Genomic DNA, 26,024 nt, shown 5'->3' with positions numbered 1-26,024 from the left:
TAGGTAATAATATAATGGGTATTTTTTTTCCTAGATTCGATGAAAAGACATTTCGAGCAACGTTGTATGAAAAAATATGACAGAAAAACTATCGCAATCCTACTGTACGGGAAAAGCAGCCCGAAAAGGTATGTTCGAAATCGTGTATCCATCACCGATAGGTACAAAATAATCGTCCAACGTCGTCGATAATATGACAAATGTCGTACGCGGGTTTGGCTCGACTTTTCATTTTCATGGCTGTTTATTTTCCCAAACGTTTTAATACACTTACGAAGTTACGAGAGTTGTATTGTGTGCGCAAATTGGGTCGATAAAACTTACAAAAATACGCGTAAAACAATAGAAAAGTAAAAATTATGGCACGCGACATATGTTTCTGCACACTGCACGTAAGTAGATCATTATAATGTTATAGCTTCTAACAATAAAAATATCATGTACAGACCCTATCACACGTGCCTGGCGATGGTTTTACCTAAATACATATACTGGGTGATCCATTTAACGTAAGACACCCATTATTTCAAAGAACCATTGACATTTTTCTAAAAAATATGATATTATAATATTCTATTTTTACTTTTTATAATGGCATACTTTTTTAGTTCCTTCTTCCACAGAAGAATATATTTTGTTACTAACATGTATAAAAATCAAAATTTGGACGGTAGTTTATAAGTTATAAGTGCTTATTTAAAGTTTTGATGAGCAGCAAGTGGTATATATAGTGTACCTCGCAAAATGTTTGTCCATTTCTCCACTCATCTAAACTTTAAATACGTATCACTAGGTAATATAAACAACTACTTGTTGGAAATTTGAATTTATTATCTATAGATTCAAATACACCGAATAATCTTCTGCTTCGGAATATGGAATTTAAATTATATGTTGCAATTCAAAAAGAGTAAAAAACTTGAATATAATGATAAAAAAAATATAATTTGTTTTCAAAAATGTTGTTATAAAACGACATAAAATATTATGTAAAAAAAATTTTCAAAACTGTTAATTTTTTCTGAAATAATGAGTGTCTTACGTTAAACGGATCACCCCGTATGTATACAAATAATTGTGCACTACTGCCGATAATAATGATGGAAACATAAACGTGGTAAGGACTTAACCAATATAGCTCAACAGCGTAAATTACAAACGCGACGGCCTTTGCGTACGTGTACTTTTGCGAGTCCGTTTCCTAGTGTCGCCGCGGATATTCGTCTGCTGCCGGTGTGCAATATACAATATTAAATTTACAACCGCAAACCGGGTAGGTGGTAATCCTATCGACGACCGCGTAAACCCGTACACGGAACCGCGACGACGATATTTTCTGTTGGCAGTTCGTTGTTGTGAACTAAATGCGCCGAAGACGTTATTTTGTTTCAGCTATATTGTTATAGTAATTATTATCATCATACAGATAAAATAACTCGGTGAGTGGTAGTCGCGCATCAATTCAATGGCCGATATCAAGTACAAATTCGAAGCCGTGATGATCGTCTCCAGCATTTTCATGTTACTGACCATGTACGAACTGCCGGTGGCCAGTTACTTCAAAGTAATAATACAAACAGTTGACAATAACATTAACAAATAATACACACCAGTCAGTAGCTACGAGGGGGGGGGGGGGTTATAGCTTACCCCGGTGAACGTATAATTATATTAGTATACACAAGTTTTATTCTAATATAGGTAAGTTGCATAATAGTATATTATTTGTGTCAGCAGCTAAGTACTATACGCGCTCTGATATTCTATACAATATAATACACTATTATACGTCGTCGGCTCACATATTCCAAATACATAATAGGGAAATTATATACAATACAATATCAATATGTTTGAAGGGATAGATCCGTTAAGTTCACCATTCTTCGATATAAGTCGAAAGTCCTTTTAGGTAAGTAGATTATATTTTAATATATGCAGTACTCGAATTGGAAAAAAAATAAAAGGGGGAGAGAAAACAGTAATAAAATGTGCGTACCTGAATATGTAAATGTTGTAGTGATTCCCACGTACAAAGTACCATTCATGGACTAGGATGATGGAAAGTTGTATTAAACTAATCTAGATTGAATTAATATGTTTATAGTTTATGTGTTTTAGTGTAACTTCATAAAAAATGTAATGCGTTAATATTAAACTGTGGAATTAAAAATATTTCTGTATGTCATAGAATAGTCAGATAACAAAGTTATTCCAAGTGTTTTAGAAAATGTACGATGTTACTCGTTTGTTTTTCAAGTACTTGCAAAATATTGTTGATCGAAGCATTTTCGAAGTCCATGCAAAACATCAATTCAAAACGTTGTTTGGCGTGAAGGTGCTCGCTCTAGATCTGTAAAATCACGTCTGAAATATGGGCTCTATATATTTCTTGACCCTTAGGCCGGGGCTATACACGGCGTATTCCGCTGCGTTTTCCGCCGAGTTAAAAACGCATTGGTTTAAATCGGAGCAGCTATACACGACGGGCGTATTGCGTATTACGGGTATATAGCTGCTCCGATTTAAACCTATGCGTTTTTAATTCGACGGAAAACGCTGCGGAAGTCGATGCGGAATGCGCCGTGTATATCTCCGGCCTAAAGATACGAATTGTCATTCTCTCGGAATCGTGGCGTACATTATCAACGGAAATGCTCACTGTCCACGCTCGTACAAGTGAGTGCATCCTGCTGCAGCTGCATTATCGATAAACATATTGCGTAGTTTTTAAATAATAATATTAAAATACAATATATAGTTGTTAAGTCGTGTCATCATAATGAACTGGCAGTGTCAATTCCATATCCATTGTCATATTCTTTTACGTGATCAATAACGCTATTGTCTACTAATCATCTCTCTCACGTCGTATACATACGTATTTGGCTCTTCTAGAAATCAGTATTGTAAAGTTAATGGTTTACCTGTGACTTAAGCCTCTCTTTGTATTTTTTTGTTCGTATCAGCAATAGGTATTCGAGTTGCTATGATAACTATCCTCCCTACAAAGGTCAATGTATGTTATAACGAGTCCCCAGCACGTATAACGAAGCCTTATTGATTAGAATATAATAATTATATAATTATTAGAAAGGGTGTTGAGTGCGCTCTGCCCGAAATCCAGATAATAGTGTTTTCAATAATTAGTACAAGACAACTTTCGACAGTGAATGATACTATTTATTATTTTAATATAATTCAAGTAAAAATAAAAAGTACTGTTGTATAAGTCGTGTGTGTGAGTTTCGTGAAGGTGATCAGGACTCAATGGCTATGGTACATCTGATTTTGCTGTACTGGTAATCTTAATAAAATTTAAACTTATTTCTGTTTAAAATAGAGTTTTTACGTATCTTTTAGGTTTAAATTATTGATTTTGTCGTGATAGAGTACAAAACACAAGTTTATAAGTTAATAATCAAATTCACCACATACATTTTAGGTATCTAATAGTTATTAATATTATTAATTTTTGTTTTGTTTTGTCGTGGCCTATGAATTCTACGAATTGTTTTTAACGTATATGATTGACGTATGATACATACGACACTTTATGATAGTAATGACCTTACTCAATATATTAGCTATGATCTAAGCGTACTATTAAGAACTATCGATAACTGTCAATCGAAATACCACGTGCGCTATCAGGCAAAAAGCCACGTGAAGCCATGAGATCACTATTCGAATTTTTATTGAAACCACTTTCTACCCAAATTCAGAAGATACCACAAAATCACGACAGAAACATGTCAAAATATTTTCAAAATGTTATGGTGTAGAAAATGAAAATATAAACATTGAGTGAAATTGTCATGTTTTTACGGTCATTTGTTCTACAGTTAGGTACACCAAAAACCAAAATTGATTTTGTGTAAAAAATTCCAGTTTTTCCTTAATTTGTATTTTGTTTTTCTCGGCGTTTTTGATAATTACTGGAAACTCGACCTCCACGGCTCCACAATGCACTAACTTTCCAATCGAACAAGATACTGAAGTTGAAAATCTAAGCATTATTTTAACTACTTATCGTGTACACAGACACAAATAAAAATAAATAAAAATAAAACACACATCATTTTAAAATCAATACATTTATCGCTCAGCTCAGAATCTAAAATGATTTTGTAGTTAAAAATGTGTACAATGTTCATCTTTTACAGCTAAGGACTGAAAACTCAAAACAAGGTTCCACGTAAATAGGTAAATAAATTACTTTATCATCAAATATACTTAGTAGGTATTTAGTAATATATTATCATAGGCTGACTGGCCGTCTTCGCTAAGAATCGTTTTTCGTATAAAATGGTATTATAATATCATTGAGTTCAAATTTAACACCATCTATTACAGTAACTAATTGTAACCTACTGTACAGCAGAGGTACTCTGCACTTACTTGCCCACCTTTTTTTATAATTACTGTCCATAGTATTATGGTCGGTTTTTACTATAATTTGTTTTATTTGTGCTATACGCCGTAGTTCATTATAATTGTTAGTATATTCTGTTAGTATACCGCTTATATTTTGTATATTATTTTATTCAAGTTATTTTTATTAATATTTTTTGACTTCTCTGATATATTTAGTATTTACACTTTCATTTTTTTCTTTGTAAACAGTAGGTATTTCGTTATGAAAATGTTTTCGGCTAAATAATATTATAGTGGGTGAGCGATAGATATTTATTTTGTACGATGGTCTCTGACATTGGCTTTAACGTGTAAATATAACTAGTTTCTTATGCGTCGTACACAACGCTTGTTTTGAGCACCGTGTAACGGTCGAAAATGAACCATCATTATCAAGGTAAAATATTATGCGATAGCGCGCTCCGTCCCGCGGGCATCTCTGCCCACACCCAACACAAAATCTGCATATCATTATAAACCACACACACACTATCACCGCTGCCTAGTACCCGTGGTCGAGTTTGACCGGCCGGCACTATGTCATTATCTGTACTATTCCAATGTAATACAAATACCGGCCAATTACAACTCATTACCAAATGATTACCTGTCCTAATATTGTATTTTTTTCCGTGTGATGTGCGACGAGTCCGACGCTCGTATCTAAGCTTTTACTTTAATTTTGCCTCTCTGCCGGACAACATGACGAGCGAGTAGATACACCGCTTCACCGAGGACGTCCTGGTGATGATGCTCGGACACACACGCCCAGAATTCGGTAACACTATTATTATAATGACTTTTTGATGATTTATACTACACCTTGGCCGGTATTTTGTGTTTTGTTACGTGTATAGTACCTACGGTAGTGTACTACGTGTATTATTATTATTATTGGTATTATTATTTATGTACGCCGGTAACCGCATAGGTACCGTGCAAGTACCCTGCGAAAATGCAGTTGTTATGATTATTATGTATGCGTTTTTTCTTTAAGGTGACCTTTTTATTTGCGGCAAAGTTTTTATGCCGATATTGCTTTTCTTGGCCATAATTTAATTATTGTTTTTGTTTTTACCATAAATATTAAAATAAATATACCTGTAGATCCCCATCAAATACCTTTATTATTGTTTTTCCCAATTTCGTTTTATTTTACAAATCCCACACGCTCCGATTTCCGAATCTCGGCTGTGGGTTGGCGACCTTATTACCACTGAAGTTTCTCGTCAACGTACGCTCCACGCCAAATCTGGGCAAGCCACCGTGTGAGACGTTACAACCGGTGACCGTTGTTTTATTATTACTGTTGTCGTCGTTCTAAATAATTATTACACAGTCCAGTTTACTACCTCTAGTGCAGTATCGAAATTACACACTACAGGGCATCTTAATTTGTTACTTAAATATTTTTTTCAAAATGTATTTTCTTTCTCTCTGGAAGCTTAGCTATGGAGGTGACGTGACCTACATGGCTTTTTTTAAATACAATTTGTGTTTTAATATATTCCGTATTTTGGTATATGGTAATCTGTGTCTACAATGTTAAATTAACTGCTATCTCTCAGTTTTTGATGTAGCCGGTTTCTCTAATGTCCCGTTCCATTGTCTAAACAAGCTCGCAAGTTTGGCCAATGTCATTGCCGGTGTTTTTTTGGAAAGTTGTTGTTTTTGTAAAATAACCAATAGGTACAAATAGCTGGAATCGTTATTATGATGAATATAAATTGGATTAGCTATTCTTTTACAACAGCTGTATTCGTAGAATTCTAAAGCAGCCTAGGTTTATGATTTCTATCACGTGTTCATGGACGGTCGGCCAAATCAAAAAAACGTTTATACGGGATTTTCAATGATTAATTTAAATATACTTAAACAGAAATCATCACACAAGTAGATTATATTTGTTTCGAACGTTCGGTTTTTTTTTTTTTTTAAATTGATCTTGAGCCCGGCAGCTGAGGCCATTAGCTATGGTTTACTAAGTCGGTTATTAAGTCGGTAGGGAGAGGAACACGTGTGTGTTTTGTTAGGCAGAATTTTTGATTGGGCACCCGTAGGTATCTGCCATGCTCGGGTGGGGGATGGCGGCACTTGTTCTCCGGACACCGTGACTTATATGAAGAAAAATGCCACCCATGGTCGAGGAATCGAACTCGGGTCGACTGCGTCGCAGCCGACACCGTTCGGTTTTTATAATACTATACCTACTATTAAATACCTAATAATATTATAGTTTCCGCAGCTCTGTCTGAATTGATTTTTTTTCACGTCATGAAATAGTTTTAATTTAGATATATATTTAGCATCAAATGTTGACATAATTTATTTATTTGTATATTTATTTATATTATTACATTATTGTTATTTTATATTTATAGATATCTAATTACCTATTTCATACAAATTACAATACTACGTCCATTTTTATGTTGGTTGTTTTATTTTTTTTTTAAATCTTGTATTATAAATGTTTATGCTAAAAGGTTTATTCTATTAAATAAATAATGTATAGATAACCTACCTATACGTTTCGTGAAGTTTAATGGGGAAAAAAATAATATAACAACAGACATGAAATAAAAAAATAATATGTTTATGTATTTTACAATCTATTACGAATGCTATAATATTATAGGTACATTAAGTTGTACAAAACACACTTTTTTGTCAGACAGTCAGTAATCATGTGCATATAATATCCGTCGGATACAAAACTCTGTTAATATTATAATGGTGAATCGTGTGTCTAAAATGAATATAGTTATAAAACGTGCACGCAGTGAAAATCATATCACTATTAAACTATGTACGGAACAGCGTATAACATATTATAATATACTACTTTAATAGGTACGGTATAAAGATATTATACTTATTATTTGGATTTATCGTTTTTTTTTTTTTTTTTTGTTTCAAGTAACCTAACTTCCCCATAAATTATATTTTTAAAGCAAAACGAAATATACCGAAAACATAACATTATAATATGTACTTACATCATTATGCGTGCAACCAAAATAAATTTTCCCTTGCACCGAGGTGCAAATAAGCATGCCGTAAATTAATATTATTGCATATTATATTATACCTATCAGCCGTCTCCCGACCAATGTAATATTATAATAATGTGTATAATATTAAACGACATGGTCGAATTTCTCAAATGTCGACATTCGACGAAGTAGGTACCCGAATATCCAATGATAAAAACTCGATTGGTAACCGAAAATTGATTTTACCCATATTATAATTATGCGTGGTTAATGATTTATTTCCCAGTCCAGCGTACATTGTAGTGTACCTACTACTACTACTACTACTACAATGTTATACGTAACTATAATTATAATATCAATCAAAATGTCTTGATATGTGGGTTTGTATTTTACAGTGATAGAAAATTGTATTATACGAGGCATTATGCACATGATATAAAATTATGTTTACTGCAGGTTGCTTGAAAAAAAAATAAAAAAATATATTACTATAAAATTAATTTGATATGTGATATTTGATATTTAATATTTTAATAGTTATAATTTACTATGAAATGTAACAACATTATATTAAATTTAAATTATTTTTGGTCAATATAAGTATATCACGATTCAAATATTGCATGTACCATGACTTGTTTAAATATTAATTTACTCTAAAAAAATGCACGTGTTATTGTGATTTTAAAATGTTTTCTAAAATTTGTAAGCTATTTTAAAATTGGTCATATATCATAATAGCTATATAACCTCTATTTAATTTTCGATAATATTTAAGGTACTTCAAGGTTCTAATGTTCTATACGGTTTAATACTATAGTATAATACTGGTATAATATTTGCACATCGATAACAGGGAGCCAATAATAGTATTCTGGAATGGGACAACGGATCTGATAATAATAAAACGTTTAAGGTTAAGGGGAATTTTAGCATATTTAAATATTACGGCTTATAGTGATAAGAATAACAACGAATTTAATTTAAAACTATCTAATTTAGAAACTAAGGAAACCTTATTTTCTGGCTACATAGGAAAATTAAATAAAAATGGCAGAATGTTAAACCTATCGGAAGGACATGGATTGGTGTGTAATAATCGTATTACGCATTGTAACGATCCAGTGGCCGACGTAATTTTAACAAAATGCATTTTTGACTAAGTTATCTTGAAAACAAGGCCAATATGTTTATATAAATTAAGTAGGAAATATAGAAAAAAAAAATAAAAATAAATATAAAACAATTTTTTAAATATAATAATTTCATAGTGGAGGTAAATTACGTAGATTTAATACAAATTATGTTGTTTTAGATTTCTTGAAGAATTAAAAAAAATATTATGCACCGAAGTACATATTTATAAACTTAAAGGAAATGACATGGAGTCAGTATGTTTCAACCGGCATAATATGTTAAAAGCCAACAAAAGATTAAACGAATGTTACGATCTTAAAAAATTAAATAAGATAACTAGAAATATTGAACTTTTTATGAAAGAACATTGTAATGGAGTGTGTAAAGAATTGTTAAAAATAATAGAAAACACAAGAGATTCAAATTATATACTCGATTACCCTAAATAAATAAAAATATATGTTGGCATTTGTATGACGTAATGATTTTATTATATTATTATTCGCACAAATATAACATAAAATAGTATTTAACATTAATTAGTGGAAGATTTTATAATTATTAAATAATATTGTAATTAAAAGTGGAAATAAAACACTTATATTATATACTTGACCAATTAAAAATACACATTTGGCAAACTAATCAAAATAAGCGGGCACAACATAATTGTCATTATAGCCATTTAACTCACTGTGTGAATAACCACTCTATTACGACCACACCCAAAAGATGCGTGCCGATTCTGTCAAAAGAGCCGACATCGTATATAGGAGGTCCAGGAACTAGAGCTCTGCACGGTCTGGTCTAGACCAGTCCTGACTGGACCATGGTCCGGTCTTTTTCGGTATTTCTGTATTATAATTTAATTTGGTTCCATCCGGTTCGGTCTCTTCGTCTAAAAAAAAAAAATGGTCCGGTCCGGTTCGATCCTTAAAAAAAATGGTCCAGCCCAGTCCACCTTCAAATTGATATTAGGTATATATTGTCCGGTCTATAGCGATCTGCATTTTGAACGTTGATTCAATAATATAATTTATATTAGGTACGTTGAAAAATAAAAATCATTATCATAATAAAATAATCGTTCGGTCTGGCTTTCTCATTTTTATTTTATCGGCCTGGTCCGGTCCGGTCCGGTCCTGGTCTTTGTTAAAATATATCAGTCCGATCTGGTCTGGCTTCATTTTTATTTTATCGGTCCGGTCCAGTAATGGTCTCTGTTAAAAGTAATCAGTCCGGACCGGTCTATAAGAAAACGGACCGTGCAGAGCTCTACCAGGAATACTAAACAACATCGCATTTAGTGTTCTAATTTGACTACCATTTATTTCAAATCATCATTTTTCTGGATCCCTGAAGGGGCAGCACGTAACAACATGTATAGGTACTCGATTCATGTATTAATATATAATATGTTGCCCGAGGCACAGCGTTTATCCTTGTAATAGACTTCTAATGGACTAGCTGTGACCTCGTATAAACTAATATTACAACGACGATATTATACATTAGTCTGTTATAATAAAACTACATTACAATTACTGTTCTAAAATTGACTACTACTTTACTTCAAAACATCATCTTTCCGGACCTCTAAAAGGGCAGCACGTAACAATCGGTATAATGAAAAAAAAAAACACGTGTTTTAATATCTCTAGTCAAATCTCACTAGTTTACATATCAAGAATGGGGCATTAACGAGTTAAAAAGTTTATTTTATTTTAATTTTTCAACTTGACTAGTCACTTTTGGATTTTATTAACTTACCAAATTTCTTTTTTAACTAACGTGAAATTAACGAATTAATTTTTAATTTTAAGGATTAAGTCAAGGTAATTTATTTTTTGTCATGCCTGCACCGAAAGTTTGGTTTTTGATATCGGTTGGAGCGTTGGAAAGTGTGCTTTTCCGTCCAGCAGGCGGTAAAGTGGGAATCCCAAAAAATACCGTGTGGTTAAGTGGAAATCCCCAAAAGAGCTACGCGTACATTTCACGCGCGTATACCCTGCACAAACAGACGCTGAAATCTATACCACGGTCCTTACAAACTTTTGGTTAGGTACATCTTATTATCATATTATTATAACCTACATGCGTGACCTTTAAAATAAATAAATATAAATCGTTTCTTTCATGAAATATTGTTGTCGTATAATTATAGTCTAGTTGTTGCCTAGATCCCTTCATTACCTTTGCCGTAATCGATGAAGGCAGGGACGTGACAAAAAATAGTATGTGTGGCTTGTGCGGGAAGGAAATTTCAGTATTGGGCGCAATGCGGCCCTCCCTCGACTGAAATAGCTCACTTCCCGCCCTTGCTACACAGTATACTATTGTGTTAAATTTTATATTTTTCCAATCTGACTTATTAGGTATGTTATAAACTGGCGTCCTGCTAACGTAATCATGTTAATAAATAAGAAAATTACCTTGATTTAATATACCACCAGTTAATGTTGTGGTTTAGGCTGGTTGTTTTTTCACCACGAACACCTGAGGTATAAACTATAAATACCTATCACGTGTGTGAACCAATTGTAAGTTAAAGATATTCATTTGTAAGTATTTGTCAGTTGGTTTTTGGAATTTGTAAGTTGGTCCCCACTGAGTTATCTACAGCCCTAGATATTAACCATCAGCCCCCCCATATCGGCCGAATCGATCAGGACCGATCGTAAGTTAAAGATATTCATTTGTAAGTATTTGTAAGTTAGTTTTCAGAGTTTGTAAGTAAAACCCCTACCCTCTGGCGAATTTCCAAAAATCCGCCCAAGCCCCCCCCCCCCCCACCATGTTGGCCGAATCGATCCGGACCAGTAAGTTAAAGATATTCATTTGTAAGTATTTGTAAGTTGGTCTTCAGAATTTGTAAGTTAAACCCCTACCCTCTGGCGAATTTCCAAAAATACTTCAGCCATTCTTCAGAAAATCTAGTTAATTTTTTTTAGTCATTCTTTAATATTTTAAAGTATCAATTTATTTTTAATTATAAATATACATTAAAAAATCTATTTAATTTAGTTTATTGAATTTAGTACTTCTTAATTTATTCGCAATAAGCTTTTTCAAATTGGCTTTATAAATCTACGTTCAATCTATGATGGTAGTTAAAAAATCTATACTTGACAAAAAAATCTATTCATTAAAAAAATCTTTTTAATAAAAAAATGTACATTTGATAAGTCGGATAAAAAATCTATATTTGTTAAAAAAAACTATTCATAAAAAAAATGAACACAATTATTTTTAAATATTATTAATGTATTAACAGCTTAGTTTTATTAATTGTTTTGACATATTATAGTTTCATTAATTAATTGTTTTGATTTATGTTATTCAACAATTTTCTTTGATATTATGTAGGTAAAAATTAGTTTTCCCGTGGTAGTGGATGGTACTACAGTCAAAAAACCAGGTTTTCTGAAGAATGGGTGAAGTATTTTTGGAAATTCGCCAGAGGGTAGGGATTTTACTTACAAACTCTGAAAACTAACTTACAAATACTTACAAATGAATATCTTTAACTTACAATCGGTCCGGATCGATTCAGCTGATATGGGGGGGGGGGGGGGCTGATGGTTAATATCTAGGGCTGTAGATAACTCAGTGGGGACCAACTTACAAATTCCAAAAACCAACTTACAAATACTTACAAATTAATATCTTTAACTTATGTAGTAAGCAAGCTACTACTTAATAGTAAAACAAATCCCACGGGTACATAATCATACTATACTATAATTTAGATACTGTAATTCGGCATATATCGGATAATAGAAACGGAAATAAGGGTTCCTTCTGTTTATTAAATAATATTACATTTTAATGTCTTGTTTGGGAAACGGATATTGGGAACTCATTGAACCATATAATTGCTCTGTATACCACAATGTTCAAAGTATAAAAATGTGGAACAGTAGAATGATTATTTTGATTACAACACTGTACGCAACGATAGTCATTATAAAAAATATTAAAATTATATTAAAAAATGATTATATCAAATCAAATACACAGAATTATACTGGAAGTCATAAAATGCGTGGGCCGGAACGATGGTCACACACATCACATCCGTGAGTCGAGATACAGTAGCTATAGGCAAGGGGTACGGGGAACTTCATATATAAGGGAGCCCGAATCGGCCTGTTTTCAGACGTGTACTACCACCCATTAGTGCAAGCACCTTCACGCCACTCTGTACGAGCATATTTTGGACTTAGAAAAGTTATCAACAATATAATAAAATTCACAATAAAACAACAATTGTCTTTTATTTATTATCAACCACGACTACAACATCAAATAAATTGTCTGCGACCCGCAACTATAATATCTTGGCAGCCACTTATCTACTATCAGAACTACGATAGTAGGTACCAAGCTACCGAGAATATTACACTTACAATTGGTCCGGATCGATTTGCCCGATAAAAAGCCACAAAAATCACCAATATGAATTGATATACAGAGTATTATAATATAAGTTATAAATATTTTATAAAAAACTACACAATAAGTTATTGAAATGCATCTGTAACAGGACGTACGCTCGTATCTGTACTTAGCTTTTTTATTTGAAAATCTATATATTTTAATAAATTAGTTAAGTACAATGATGCAATAAGAATATGTCGGTCGTACCTACTTAGTCTTTTAAGGTTATCACCTTTTGAAGTCTATAAGTTTACGTATTCTCACCCGTTTGGTGGGGGTATTAAATTACTACGGTAAATCACACAATCAACCCCATTGTCAGTTTACCACAATATGATAGGTTGAAATAAAGTTGATGTCAATTTCAACGGTAAAATGAAATAGTAGTTTATTTTCAGTAAATATAATTGTAGAGTACTCGTATAAGTGTGTGTGTGTGTCTTGAGTGGTGGAAGGTGCGCTGGTCTTAACGGCTCTGGTAGATCTGAGTTCATGTCTCCCTTATATACGATGTCCGCTCCTTTGATGTGGACGACTTGTAGATTTTGCAGGTGTATTTTGGGTGTGGACGTTTGAAAGTTGTTATTGCCGTACATATGCAAACATTTATCTTCTGTTACATCTAGTGCTAATATTATGTTGCACGAGGTACGTGCGCTGACCAGTGTTAGGACTTATCTAGATAAATTATCCAGATAATTATTTTTTCATCTTTTATCTTATCTAGATAAATAGATATAAGTTATCTAAGTATTTATTTTAGCTAAAAATGTAATTTATCTAGATAAATTTACAGTTAATAATATATAATATAATATACTATTTAATTTATGTAATTAGCCTATTATTAGTATATTACTGTCGCAACAAATATGTCAAATTCCCAGAATTTTATAAATATTTTTAAACTATAATTAAAATACGAATAATAGAACAGATAGCAAATTATAACCACCGCCGTCCCAAACAAAATTCCATAGAATATAATATTATTCATTGAGAAATAAAGATAAACAAGCCGTCTGTTCTTTCCGTATTTGCAATGCGTCTGAAATTTGATAAGTCTGACGAGCAATACATGCGATGCTATTTATATATTTCGGGTTTTAGGTTTTATATTATAAATCTATGGACTATAAACAATCTCTAAACCAATTTTATTGCACATGACGTATAATAATAATAAACATTATTTCGTATACACAAATACACAATACTCGTAAATATCTTTTCAATGTTGTTAATTAATAATAGTACGTGTCACGAAAAGTGGCCGGTGACCTCACCACCATCCCGGAAAGAACGGCCGTTAACCATGGGTTCTCTTGTGTGTGCATTATTTTGTGTACTTACACGACGGTATACATATTTTTTTAAATTAGTTGTTTTAATTTTAATTTCTAAAATTATCTGTTATTTAAATATTTAGATAATTATCTAGATAAAATATTTTTATCTTTTATCTTTTTGTTAGATGCATTTGATTTGTTTATCTTTTATCTGTATCTTAAATAAAATTTAGTGTTGTTATCTTTATCTTTATCTAGATGATTTTTTTGTTATCTGTTCCTAACACTGGCGCTGACTGCAGGCCCATATAAATCTATTGATTCATAGTTTTGTTTCTTTAAAAATCTATTTAGAATAATTTATAAGTGAAACCCATTGCCATTGTCCTTAATATAATATAGTATAATATAATATATGATATGAATATAATATGAATCCGTAAGGCCGTTGCTCAAAACAATATAATATAATCGCAACAAAACAGTCCGCCCAATTCCGTGTAAACAACCGCTAAATATAAAAAAAAAGGCTCTAAAAGTTGTGATATCATTTTATAGCTAAGTCTTTGAACTATAGATATCATTTAAGTTAAAATTGTCTACTAAATAATAGAACTTAGCTTGGCGACTTTAAAACACCTAATCAGTAAAGATACACACTGCAGCGGTGGTGGTAAAATTCTTTTGTATTGGCGGTGCCGCCGTGGTGGAGGTAACATTGTGTCAGGCTTCATTTTGCCGTAACCGCTAACGTGTGTCACCTTAGTCTGTCACCTTAACACCGTGGTAAATTTGATGCCTCCTGGAGATTACACTCCAATGTAATTGGTGCAACAATGGTGTCATCAACTCTTGTTTATGTCAAAATATCTCCTTAAATGTTTGCCAACGTAACCCAAGTCACAGCGCCGGAACCTCCTCATCTTATCGTCTTTCGTAAGTATGAGAGGGTTTATATGGGTTTATATTTTTCCAAATTGTTAGATACGGCGCCAGACACTAACAATATTTTGCTATTGATGATCATAGTGAAATCAAAGTCCACTATGAAAAAACGAACAAAAATAATTAATTACATTATATTATTACAGTGAAACTTCTATATAACGAAGTCGAATAAGCAGCAAAAAAAATTCGTTATATAGAGGAATTCGTTAAATAGAATTACGTATTTTTTTCAACTTTTTTTTTATTATTTTTTTATTATGTATATTGTATGTATGTAAAACAACATCAAACATCATATTACAGTTTAATTTAATTTTTAACCTTAAATATAATTTAAAAGAAATAATCAGTAAGTTTTGTTTGCTTATTATTTTTGAAAATTGTCCTTTCGTAAAAAGTTTTTATATTGTCAAGTTTCGGTGTCTTATCTTTATCAGGTACATTGTTCATGTACAATTTTAGAACTATGATATAAACTATCAATTTGATAGTGACAACATTTACAAAAACTGATTTTTATCGAATAATTATTTCGTTATATAGAAACATCAGATTCGTTATTTGGAGATACATTTACGTGTAATTAACAATGAAGGTCATAGTTCTTAAAAATATTTCGTTAAACAGAAAATTTCGTTAAATGGAAGTTCGTTATATGGAAGTTTCACTGTATTATAATTGTCATTTAAAGGGCCTGCACGTGATCTGTTTTTTTGCTGAAAAACGTGCCTTATAGGAAAAACTCTCACGTCTTGTAGAGTAATCCAATTTCAATAATTTTATTTTATTTAAAAGAGAAACGTTTCTTACAGGGCGCATTGAACTTGGATTTTCAAAATTCTATTTCTAAGCCTACGATTTTGAATATGACCAATTATCACAAGATTTCGTTATTTTGATTATGTTTGTTTTAAGCAATGAAATTAAAAATCGAAGTCTAATACGCCCTGTAGAAAACTATCCTGTTTTTGACGAAATAAAATTAAAAAAATCAGATTTTATTTTTTGTCAGCCGTGGCGTTGACACATGTGCACGTGCAGTGCGTACGTAGATGGCCGGGTACCCGCATACAATCACACTTACACTAATCATCATTGATGACTAACACAAATGCCATGGGTGGCATATTGCATATTGCCTAAATATTGCCCCTTATTATAAAGACGCACGAGCAGGCCACTTAAATGATTAAATGAATATGAATTATTCGTAGAATTCATAGCTCGCCGCATTATCATTCTATCAATTCAAAATTCAAATAATGCAATTTTTTTATTTCTACGTATGATAATATACTAATCACATAATCCGTGATCAAAAATATAATCACGACCCACGTTAGGGCCTATAATTTGGGAATCTCTGATGTCTTTGGATATTCACTATTTAGTATTAGGTACATAGGTACTACAGTAATTTAATTTACGTAATATCGGTCTCTGTTGTGGTCTACGACTAGAAATACTTTAAATTTGGCCCACTGACCAGCATTGACATAATCGCGTGCGCGCATAAGATACACACCGTATATTGAAGCAGTCTATTATATATTACAGGTGTTTCCAACAAACTGCCGTTCAACTGTTGGTGCCTTTGGTCTTTCAAACGTGAGTAACTGCCAACTGGATTGTGATGCGTTTTTTTAGTTAAATAAATGACGAAAATAATTACGATAGTCGGGTTGTGGACTCGTTAATCACCTTCATAGTGGTTATAGCAGTATGTAATAGGTATATCATCGTATTAGCACTCTCAAACTGTGACGGATACCGATGGATAACTTTGAGTGTGAATATTATAGATACCAAAATATTCAAGTATCAACAAAGAGGTTAAAAATAGATAATTTTGTAAATACTTCCATCGGTTATACATTTATACAATGTGTTCCGGGGGGGGGGGGGGGGGGGGGTGATCGCCAGACATCGTATGCAAGTATAGCAAAAAATGAAGAAGAAATACCCTTTAAAGATTGGGTCTAACTTTTTTATTTTTTAAGTTAGCCACTTAATTGTCCTATCAACAAACTTACGCAATTAAACCAGAAATGTGCAAAATTATTCTTATTAAATTAAAAAAGTTGAAAAAAGTTAAATTAATAAATAGCATTTTTAAAAGGATTTCGTGTATTATTCCAAACAATTTATTATTTACTACGGGTTTATTGTTTTTTTGTTTTATTATACTGAATGATACCTAGAATGCTTTGAAAGTATGGTTTTCATATCTTTCTGTAAATCAGCACAATCTTAGTTTTGATAGAATCGAGTATCCGTCGTTAATTTGTCCTCAATCGTTTAATTTTATACTTTTCGGTCAATATTATAGTTGTCGTATCGTCATTATGGAATTATTTAGTAGAATAATACAAAAACAAAAAAACCGTAGTAAATAATACATTTTTGAGAATAATACACGAAATCCTTTTAATAATGATAATTATTGCCAACTTTTTTCCACTCATTTAATTTAATAAAAATAATTTGCTCATTTCTGGTTCGATTACATATGTTCGTTGATAGGACAATTAATTAGCTTCAAAATAAAAAATTACGTCAAAATGATGAAAAGTTTTGAAGATACATAAACAAATGCGTGATATGTTTGTTTTTGATAAAAAAAAAGTTAATTGCCCATAACTTGAAAAATAAAAAAGTTAGACCCAATCTTTAAAGGGTATATTTTCTTCTTCATTTTTTAGTATACTTTCATATTATGACGTCCGAGGTCACTTCCCCTTGGAACACATCTCCCCTACCTTATGGATACACGGTAGAGATACACGGTGGATCAAAAGGTGCCGGCGCAGGGGTTGTTGTTGTAAATAACGTCTTTGCTTCTATTCGTAGATATATGGTAATCCTATGAATTACAAACAGGAATAAAAATGTTGCTTTTAATATTTGGTGATTCTACTTAACTTAACTATTTGGCCGCCTCGATTCTTGGAATCGGCGAAAGATTAACACTTCAGAGTTTTGTGAATCGATGTTGGCGTTGTTACTATTTAATGCCTGCCGGTATATCATAGTAGTATATGATGATGTTTATTATAATATAAAAAAGCGGCTCCGTCGGTTTACTACACCATCTACTTAAAATATAATATTTTTCATGACCACAAGAATCGGACTAGCGGTGGTGAAAAATAAAAATAAAACTGAATCAGATATAATTGACTAAAAACAATACGCAAAGTACATATAATATATTATATTCAAAACAAACCAATCATAAAAATAAAAGGCGAATAATAATAATTATTGATAGACGTGCAATTTTTAAGGATGACAAAATATATAATACACATATACACTCACTTACATTTACATGTAGGTACCTATTATATTAGATTCCTAGAAACAGCATTAAAATATGTACAACTTGACATATTTTGTCGTATGTTCGTTATAATTACACATAACACATTACATTTTAATGACAGAACTCTGTATTAAAAAAAATTAATTTTTATTTAATATTATTTTATATATACATTTTAAATTATCCATTCTATAAAACTAAGCACTCATCGTGTATCAATACGATTATGAGTTCAACATTCATGAATATCAAGATTGATATGTGGTTTTTAAAAAAACGTAATTAATTGTATAGTAACGAACCCAATTTATAATACTTTTGGTGACATTTCTCTGTAGTTAACCTGCAAGGATGAGAAAGTTAATGATATTTAAACTGAGTTAAGTTAGCATGGTATTTATTTTTTTTTAATTAAATTAATAGACATTTTGATTAAATTAATTAAATTAACAAATACCGTTAACTCAAATTAACTGCAATTAATAAATTATGTTAATTTGAAAAAAAAAATGTCTAAGTTTCCCCTGTGTAATTGTGTAGTTATTTTGCTTTCATGTAATTAATTATAAAATTCACTTATTTACCTATTGTACCATGGTCCTATTTATAATTATTGATTAAAAGTATGTCTTTTAATAAAAGAATAAAAAAAATATTTAAATTAAGTGGATTACTTGGATAATAATTTAATATACCTAATGAATGTGAATGTATATAATCTGATTATATTATAACATGTATGTTTTTTTAAAACTGTAGCATTTATAGAAGTACATTCATATATTATACCAGGGGTAATCATTTAAATTTAAATTTTATTGTAAAATATGTATACAAATAAACTTAATGTATAAAAATGTACATATAGATAATACATATAATAGGAAAAAAATTTCCTCAAAAAATGAAAAGTGGTTTTTCTCCAATCCAACTAATACCAACCAATCTTAGTAAATAATAAGTAAGTATATCTACACTGTTTTCTATTACCTTAATAATACTGCAGTAGCTAATGAATGGCGAAAGAAAATACTGAATAATACACCGATGGAAACTATAAACTTATTATAATTTATGATATATAGGTACATATTCATATAATATGATTTCTCTATGTTTATAAAAATATGAATTGAAACCGCTAAGAACACAAAATTGATAATCGATAGTTGACTTCAAATGTGAAAGTTTTGATGATGAAATAATTAAACAATTTATAATGTTAAATAGGTACACAATATTAAATTAACACTAGAAAATATATTCTAAGTATTCCTATTACATTTAAAAGTAGTGAGTTAACTAGTAACTTAATTTTTAAATTATTAACTCGTTATACCCAGCCTTGTATTCAATACAATATTATAGAACGTATATACTTAAAAGTTCTATATAAAACAGAGTAAATGCTGAATTTGTCAGTGTGAAAGACTGTCATAAAATAAAGTTAAAAAACCTTTTTCGAAATATTCCGTTAGGTAATATAAATATAAAAATAATATAAACATCAACGAGTATTACATGTCTGCCTTTAAACAAAATACAATATAAATATAATCAACTTTGAGGAAAAAATCTAACAATAGATCAATTTATTGTAATTTACATCATATTATATCATGAGAACGGTTTATATGGTGTTTATAACGCCAAATTGGCTCTCTGCCATCGACGTGCTTCTTATATCATAATAATAATGGAAATATTGTTATCACTATTATTATAATAATATATACCTAGACAGTAGGCACTATTGTCTGTGTATACTGTATAACTATAAAGGTACTTCTAGTTGGAAAAAATAATTTAAAACTTATCGTCGAAATTAGTTTTTATAAATTTTCACAAATTGTTAAGAGAGACGTTTCACCGAAGATTTTTGATACATTAAAACAATAATATGTTAACGAAGATTGGCCAAAAGTTATTACCGATTGTAGAGATAAATCACCAATGACAAAAAATATAGGTAGGTATCAGAATTTTGGAAAGCATATTAATATAGTTTTTTTTAAAATATATTATTTTATAAAAAGTTATAGTTTGAGTTATAATCATAAAATATAAAAATATTCACAAGAGTTTAGAAAATTAAATTTCCCAAAACGTACTAATCGAAAGTGTAACTTGTTCCCAGTCGGCACAAGTCGTTAAAATGAAAAGGATTGAATTAATTAAAAACAGATTGCTAAAAATAAACGTTTATTGAAAAATATTGTAAGTGCTTAGTAATATTATGAAAGTTAACTATGCCCAAAAGACTGACGAAATGGAAAGAGACAGCGAGATGTGTTACTTTCCAGATATACGTCTGTCCGTAGTCGGCGTCAGTGAACGATCTACGTCTACCCGACATTGGCTGTCAAGGTCAAAAAATTTTTGGTAAATATTTTCAACAAACCTGCCAATTATGTGAAAAAACTTGTACATCCAGACCAAAGAAACACATTATACTGTCCACATTTTAGTAATGACTTGTGTATAAATAAAATATATTTTGTCGTGATTTTAAGTAAAGGTGTTGTCAACTAAATCGCAGGAAAAATAAATCAAAATCATTGTTGACAACAATGTTTGTCGATACCCTTTGATCTTCATTGGCTCCAAGGAGAGGGTCACTGTCCCCGCTATATTCTGTTGTCTATGTATATATTATGGTCATTGTCCATGGCTCGACTTCACGCGTGAAATTCGCCGGATGTCCCTTCGCATGTATTTAACGTTGAGCTATCGTGTTTACACAAAACATCTAGAATGACCTTCATTGACTATTGTAGTATATTTTATATGCTCGTTAAAATAATATTATAGAACGAGATATTATGTCACACCCACGATTTTTTTAATGGCGATTGGTTCATGCTTGTAGTAAATACATATATAATATTATGAATACCTACTAAATAGTATTTATCTGGTTTAGTTAGTAACATACTGCTGCAGTGTACCGAGTAAAGGCATGAACAAATTATATAATATACCAGATACCTAACTAGATTAGACATTAATCGAAAAAGACAGATCACAATATGATATATTAATACATATTAATATGGTAATGACAACTTAATATTTTCTCACTGTCCAATTATATGTAAGTACTGCATTTTTGTGGGAAGAAAAATAGCTGGAAAGCCAGTAAATGTTGTAATGTTTTGAGAACAAAATCATTAATCTTTTATGTATATTGTACGTCGTGTTGGTTTTTAAAATCCATTTAATAAATCTGACTGTACAAAATGTAAACCTAGATTGAACACACACTTGAAATGTCTACAGTTTAATTATTTTTTAAATTATATTATTTAGAAGTGAATTCAAATTAAAAATAAATTTAAACCTTTTTTGATCAGACTTTTAATAATCTATTGACGATTAGTATTTTAATATTAAGCCATCTATTTTATTTTTACCATAATGGCTCTAAACTTCAAAATGTTTTTTTTAAATGTTTATTGTGTTTGTTTGAATTTAGAATTATGGTGAATTTTTCAAAATTGAATGACGTTATTACTTATTTATTTAATTTCGTTTAATAACAATTGCAGCTTTGGGTATTAAGACTTGACATTTTAATACGAGCGCTAACCCATATATTTTATTTTAAATACATAATGGGCTGTATCTAGGAACAATGGAACATTATGATGGATTATTAAGGTACCTACATTATGAATATTATAAGAATTTATAAAGTCAAAACAAAATAATAACTATGTGCAGAATACTGCAGATTAATAGAAATAAAAAGAAGATGAAAGTTTAGTCTAATATAAGTTGGCGAAAGGGACAGTGTAGTGAACGTTTTGTGTTGTACGGAAGAAAATAAAACGAAGAGTAAGTTCAAGCAATAGCGTATATTACTTGTGTTCAGAGGAGTATGGGTGAAACAATTTTTTTTTATGTCCATATATTGAATACAGTTTTTTATGGTCTATGCTTCAAATCTTTGACAGTTTTTTTTCCTGCATAAAAATACATAAAAATAAGAGTATTGGTTGTACGAATATCTCCCATTTCCCATCAACAGACAGTCGTAAGTCAACATATTATGCCCGTGAGTGAAAGTGTAGTTTCAATTGAACTTTTATTGTCCTGCTCTATAAACATCGAATTCATATAACGTGCAAGTGTACATTTTTTCAAATTGATATGATTAAAAATATTTTTTATTGAGCTGCAAGTCATCCTATCATTATCATATTATTAAAGCTTATATTCTGTAGACTATGTATTTACAAATTTAAAAACTGTAATTTCGGAATTGTACAATTAAAAAATATGTCCCTGTTAGAAAACGTGCATAACTCAAGAATCATAATTTTAACAGTAGGTAGAATTAAGACGAGATTCACATGAAATTATCACAAAATGTAGTTTATATATTAAAAATACAAATAATGAAAAAATATGCAGCTGTACAGAATAATATTGTAAAAGCCTTGTGTAACGATTCAACGATGAAAAAAAAAATTTAAAATGAGAGCCAACTTTACGTTTAATGTTTATGATCATAATTATAAAGCAGAATATATTCAATCGTTTTTTAAAGGGTATGCATAGCGACTGTTTCTAAGGAGTTCAAAGTAGGCAATTTTCTATTTATTTGCATGCGGGTCGTGTAAATATGTACGTATTAAGTGATCATTAGTATGAGTGACTGTGTATAAAATAAATAGAGGAACGCACCTGTAAGTAACGCAGTATTTTACACACTAATTACAAATGTGAATTTTAGTGAAACACTGAAACTTAGTTTCGTATTTCAAATAATATAGCTTACTGAATGACATTGCAGTATGAACATCTATTATACAAATTGAAGAGTAGAAGTTTATCTAGGTTTGTATAGGAGTTGTTTTTCGATATTTTATTTTCAATGTCCAATATTTAATTCTAAAACTTGTGATATTTTACATTTACTTTTTGAATTTGAACTATTGAATTTAGTAGGTAATAAAAACACCGAAAATTGACTTATATACACAGACATAGATTAATCTCTCTTCTACAATATTCATAATAGCCTTATAGGTGTATTTATTCTCAAACCATACTATTGGAAATACAAAATTACATTTTCATAGAACTGTTCAATACTATTCATACCTCTTAAGGGGGCTCAAGTCGATGAAAAAAAAGTGACTTTAAGACCAACAAGCTAGACAAGACTGGAGGAATTTGGTTTGACGGATTTTATTTTTGAAAACGGATTATGGTTGATTAACAAGTTTACTAGGTAATGCCATAGGCGATTTGTCAGCAGTGATATCCAAGAATAAAAATATAGTATTTTTATATTTATATTATTCATCATGACACTGAAAATAATTGGAATATTAAAAATCGCCTCTGGCAAAACCTAGTAAACTCGTTAATCAATCATAATCGGTTTTCAAAAATAAAATCCGTCAAACCAAATGTCTCCAGTTTTGTCTTGCTTATTGGTCTAAAAGTCACTTTCTTTAAATTGAATAAGTTGATCATAATTTAAAAACTCCGTCAATGCCTGCGCGTACGTAAATTAATTACCGACGATTATAAATAACGACCGATATACCGGGCGGAACCTATTATGCAGGCCTACTGTTATAATTGAAGATATTTCTAAGAAAAATTGACTGAAAACAATTACAGATTAAACTCACACAATATACTGATATTCATTTACTTTGCACACACTTACAAGTCATTTGAATTCATCATGTTAAATTGCCTATATTGATTTCCTTAAAACACAACCGACTGGAGCCTCCTTAAGCGCCTAAAATTCATAATAATACCTGCTATCATAGATATTAAATAAATGTGATCGTTGAATTCATGTTTCAACATCAAAATGTATCCAAACATAAAATATATTAATATTAAAATATAAAGATATATCTATTCCTGGTTTTAAATTTTAATGTGGTTTTGCATTAACTTACTACGAACTACTTGAATGTTTTATAAGTATATTTATATAAATATTAATAAATTTATATTATATTATTTTAAAAAAATGTTATATTTATTTATCGATATAGGTACCTAAGTATTATATTATACCTATTTATATTCAAAATTGTGTTTGGTTTTTCATCATAACCAATGTGTCATATTATAATATTATAGATATAGTAAACTCTAATAAAGATAATAATATGTGGAACATGATGTGTGTATTCGGCTCTGGCAATTTACATTTTTTTTATCGTTATAATATTATTATTTATCATCATAGAATGCGTTAATTATTTTCTAAAACAAACAATCACTGGACTTTAGCTTATTACTGAGTACTGACGGTCGTATAGAGCGATAATGTCTCCATGTAGGTTTATACAGGCTACAATACATTTATAGAATATATAGGTACCGAGCATGAACTAAGAAGATATCTTCTTAGTTCATGTTACCGAGTACCTACGCTAAATAGTGGTGAACCTATGACCTTTCGTCGTATGGAGTAATCATAGATAATATAAGAATGGATAGGACATGCCTATACCAGTTCCATATGGGGGTGTGTGCTTTTTTGGGGAAGTGAGAACGTAAAGAGAGAAAGACGATATGGGGATTTTTAAGGTTATGTGCAAAACTATTTTATTAAATAATAATGATAACATGATAGTCAGTTATATTTAGATATTTGTCAGTTTGTATTTTGATTGTTGTGCCACTTGTGCCCAGAAAATTACTCTAAACTTTGTTAAAAATTTATTATTATTTATCAATTATCATATCAATATTTGCCCCATATAACCTTAAAAACAGTATCACTAAAGTTTCATGCGATAAGTTCTTATGTCCTATCCATTCTTATATTATCTATGGGAGCAATAATTACTACGAGTAGATTATACGATATACCATAATATTTAGACCGAGTACGCTATCTCGTGGTTTTATCGCTTTACGATAAAATTTGTACAGAAAAGCTACAGCGCCCGGAATTCACGAATAGGCCAGCCAGAAGACGTTACAACTGCACGTTTAAGGGGCTTTATATAGGCAATTATAATAAAAGTAATGAAAAAGTTTAAATTTTAAAAATAATTGAAATATCAATATTTAACTTTTTTTTTAACGGATTGTTTCTTTGTTTTCGATGTAATCCTCAATTCTGAAATTGTACATGTGAAACGCATTTAGAGCCATAGACGTGTATACGCTTTAATAATACAAGCAGTGAGCCGTATTCCCTTAGGTGTTTTTTTAGATTAAAAAAATATTATGCTATTACTTAACGTCCGTTGTTTCTCCGGGACATCTTAAATAATATTACATTAAATTCGAGAGATACGCCACGACCGCACCACTGCGACCACTGTTGTGGTAATGGCGTTTTAATTGTTGTCGTTAAATATTATAGGTACGCCTATGTATTATTATATTGTTCCGTCGGCTGTTTGAAAGACGAGACGCTATGCAAAACGGTACTTTTATTATTTTATTAGCGCATTAACGCTTTGCCGTTAAATTATT

General features: G+C 30.8%; 1 protein-coding gene across 1 annotated transcript in view; it reads left to right on the top strand.

Moving 5' to 3' along the window:
- The first annotated feature begins 1,168 nt into the window (after positions 1 to 1,168).
- The window catches only part of LOC132936467 (uncharacterized), a 35,132-nt gene continuing 10,276 nt past the window's right edge, over positions 1,169 to 26,024 (top strand). The window contains exons 1-2 of the mRNA XM_061003201.1: positions 1,169 to 1,564; positions 16,770 to 16,837. Of these exons, the coding sequence (XP_060859184.1) occupies positions 1,466 to 1,564; positions 16,770 to 16,837 (167 nt within the window). The 5' untranslated portion in view covers positions 1,169 to 1,465. The remainder of the gene's footprint in view (positions 1,565 to 16,769; positions 16,838 to 26,024) is intronic.

Source organism: Metopolophium dirhodum, chromosome 1, assembly GCF_019925205.1.
Source record: "Metopolophium dirhodum isolate CAU chromosome 1, ASM1992520v1, whole genome shotgun sequence".
NCBI classification, from domain to species: Eukaryota; Metazoa; Arthropoda; class Insecta; order Hemiptera; family Aphididae; genus Metopolophium; species Metopolophium dirhodum.
Note: the sequence above shows the minus strand (reverse complement) of the source record. Positions and strands in the feature narration are given on the sequence as shown.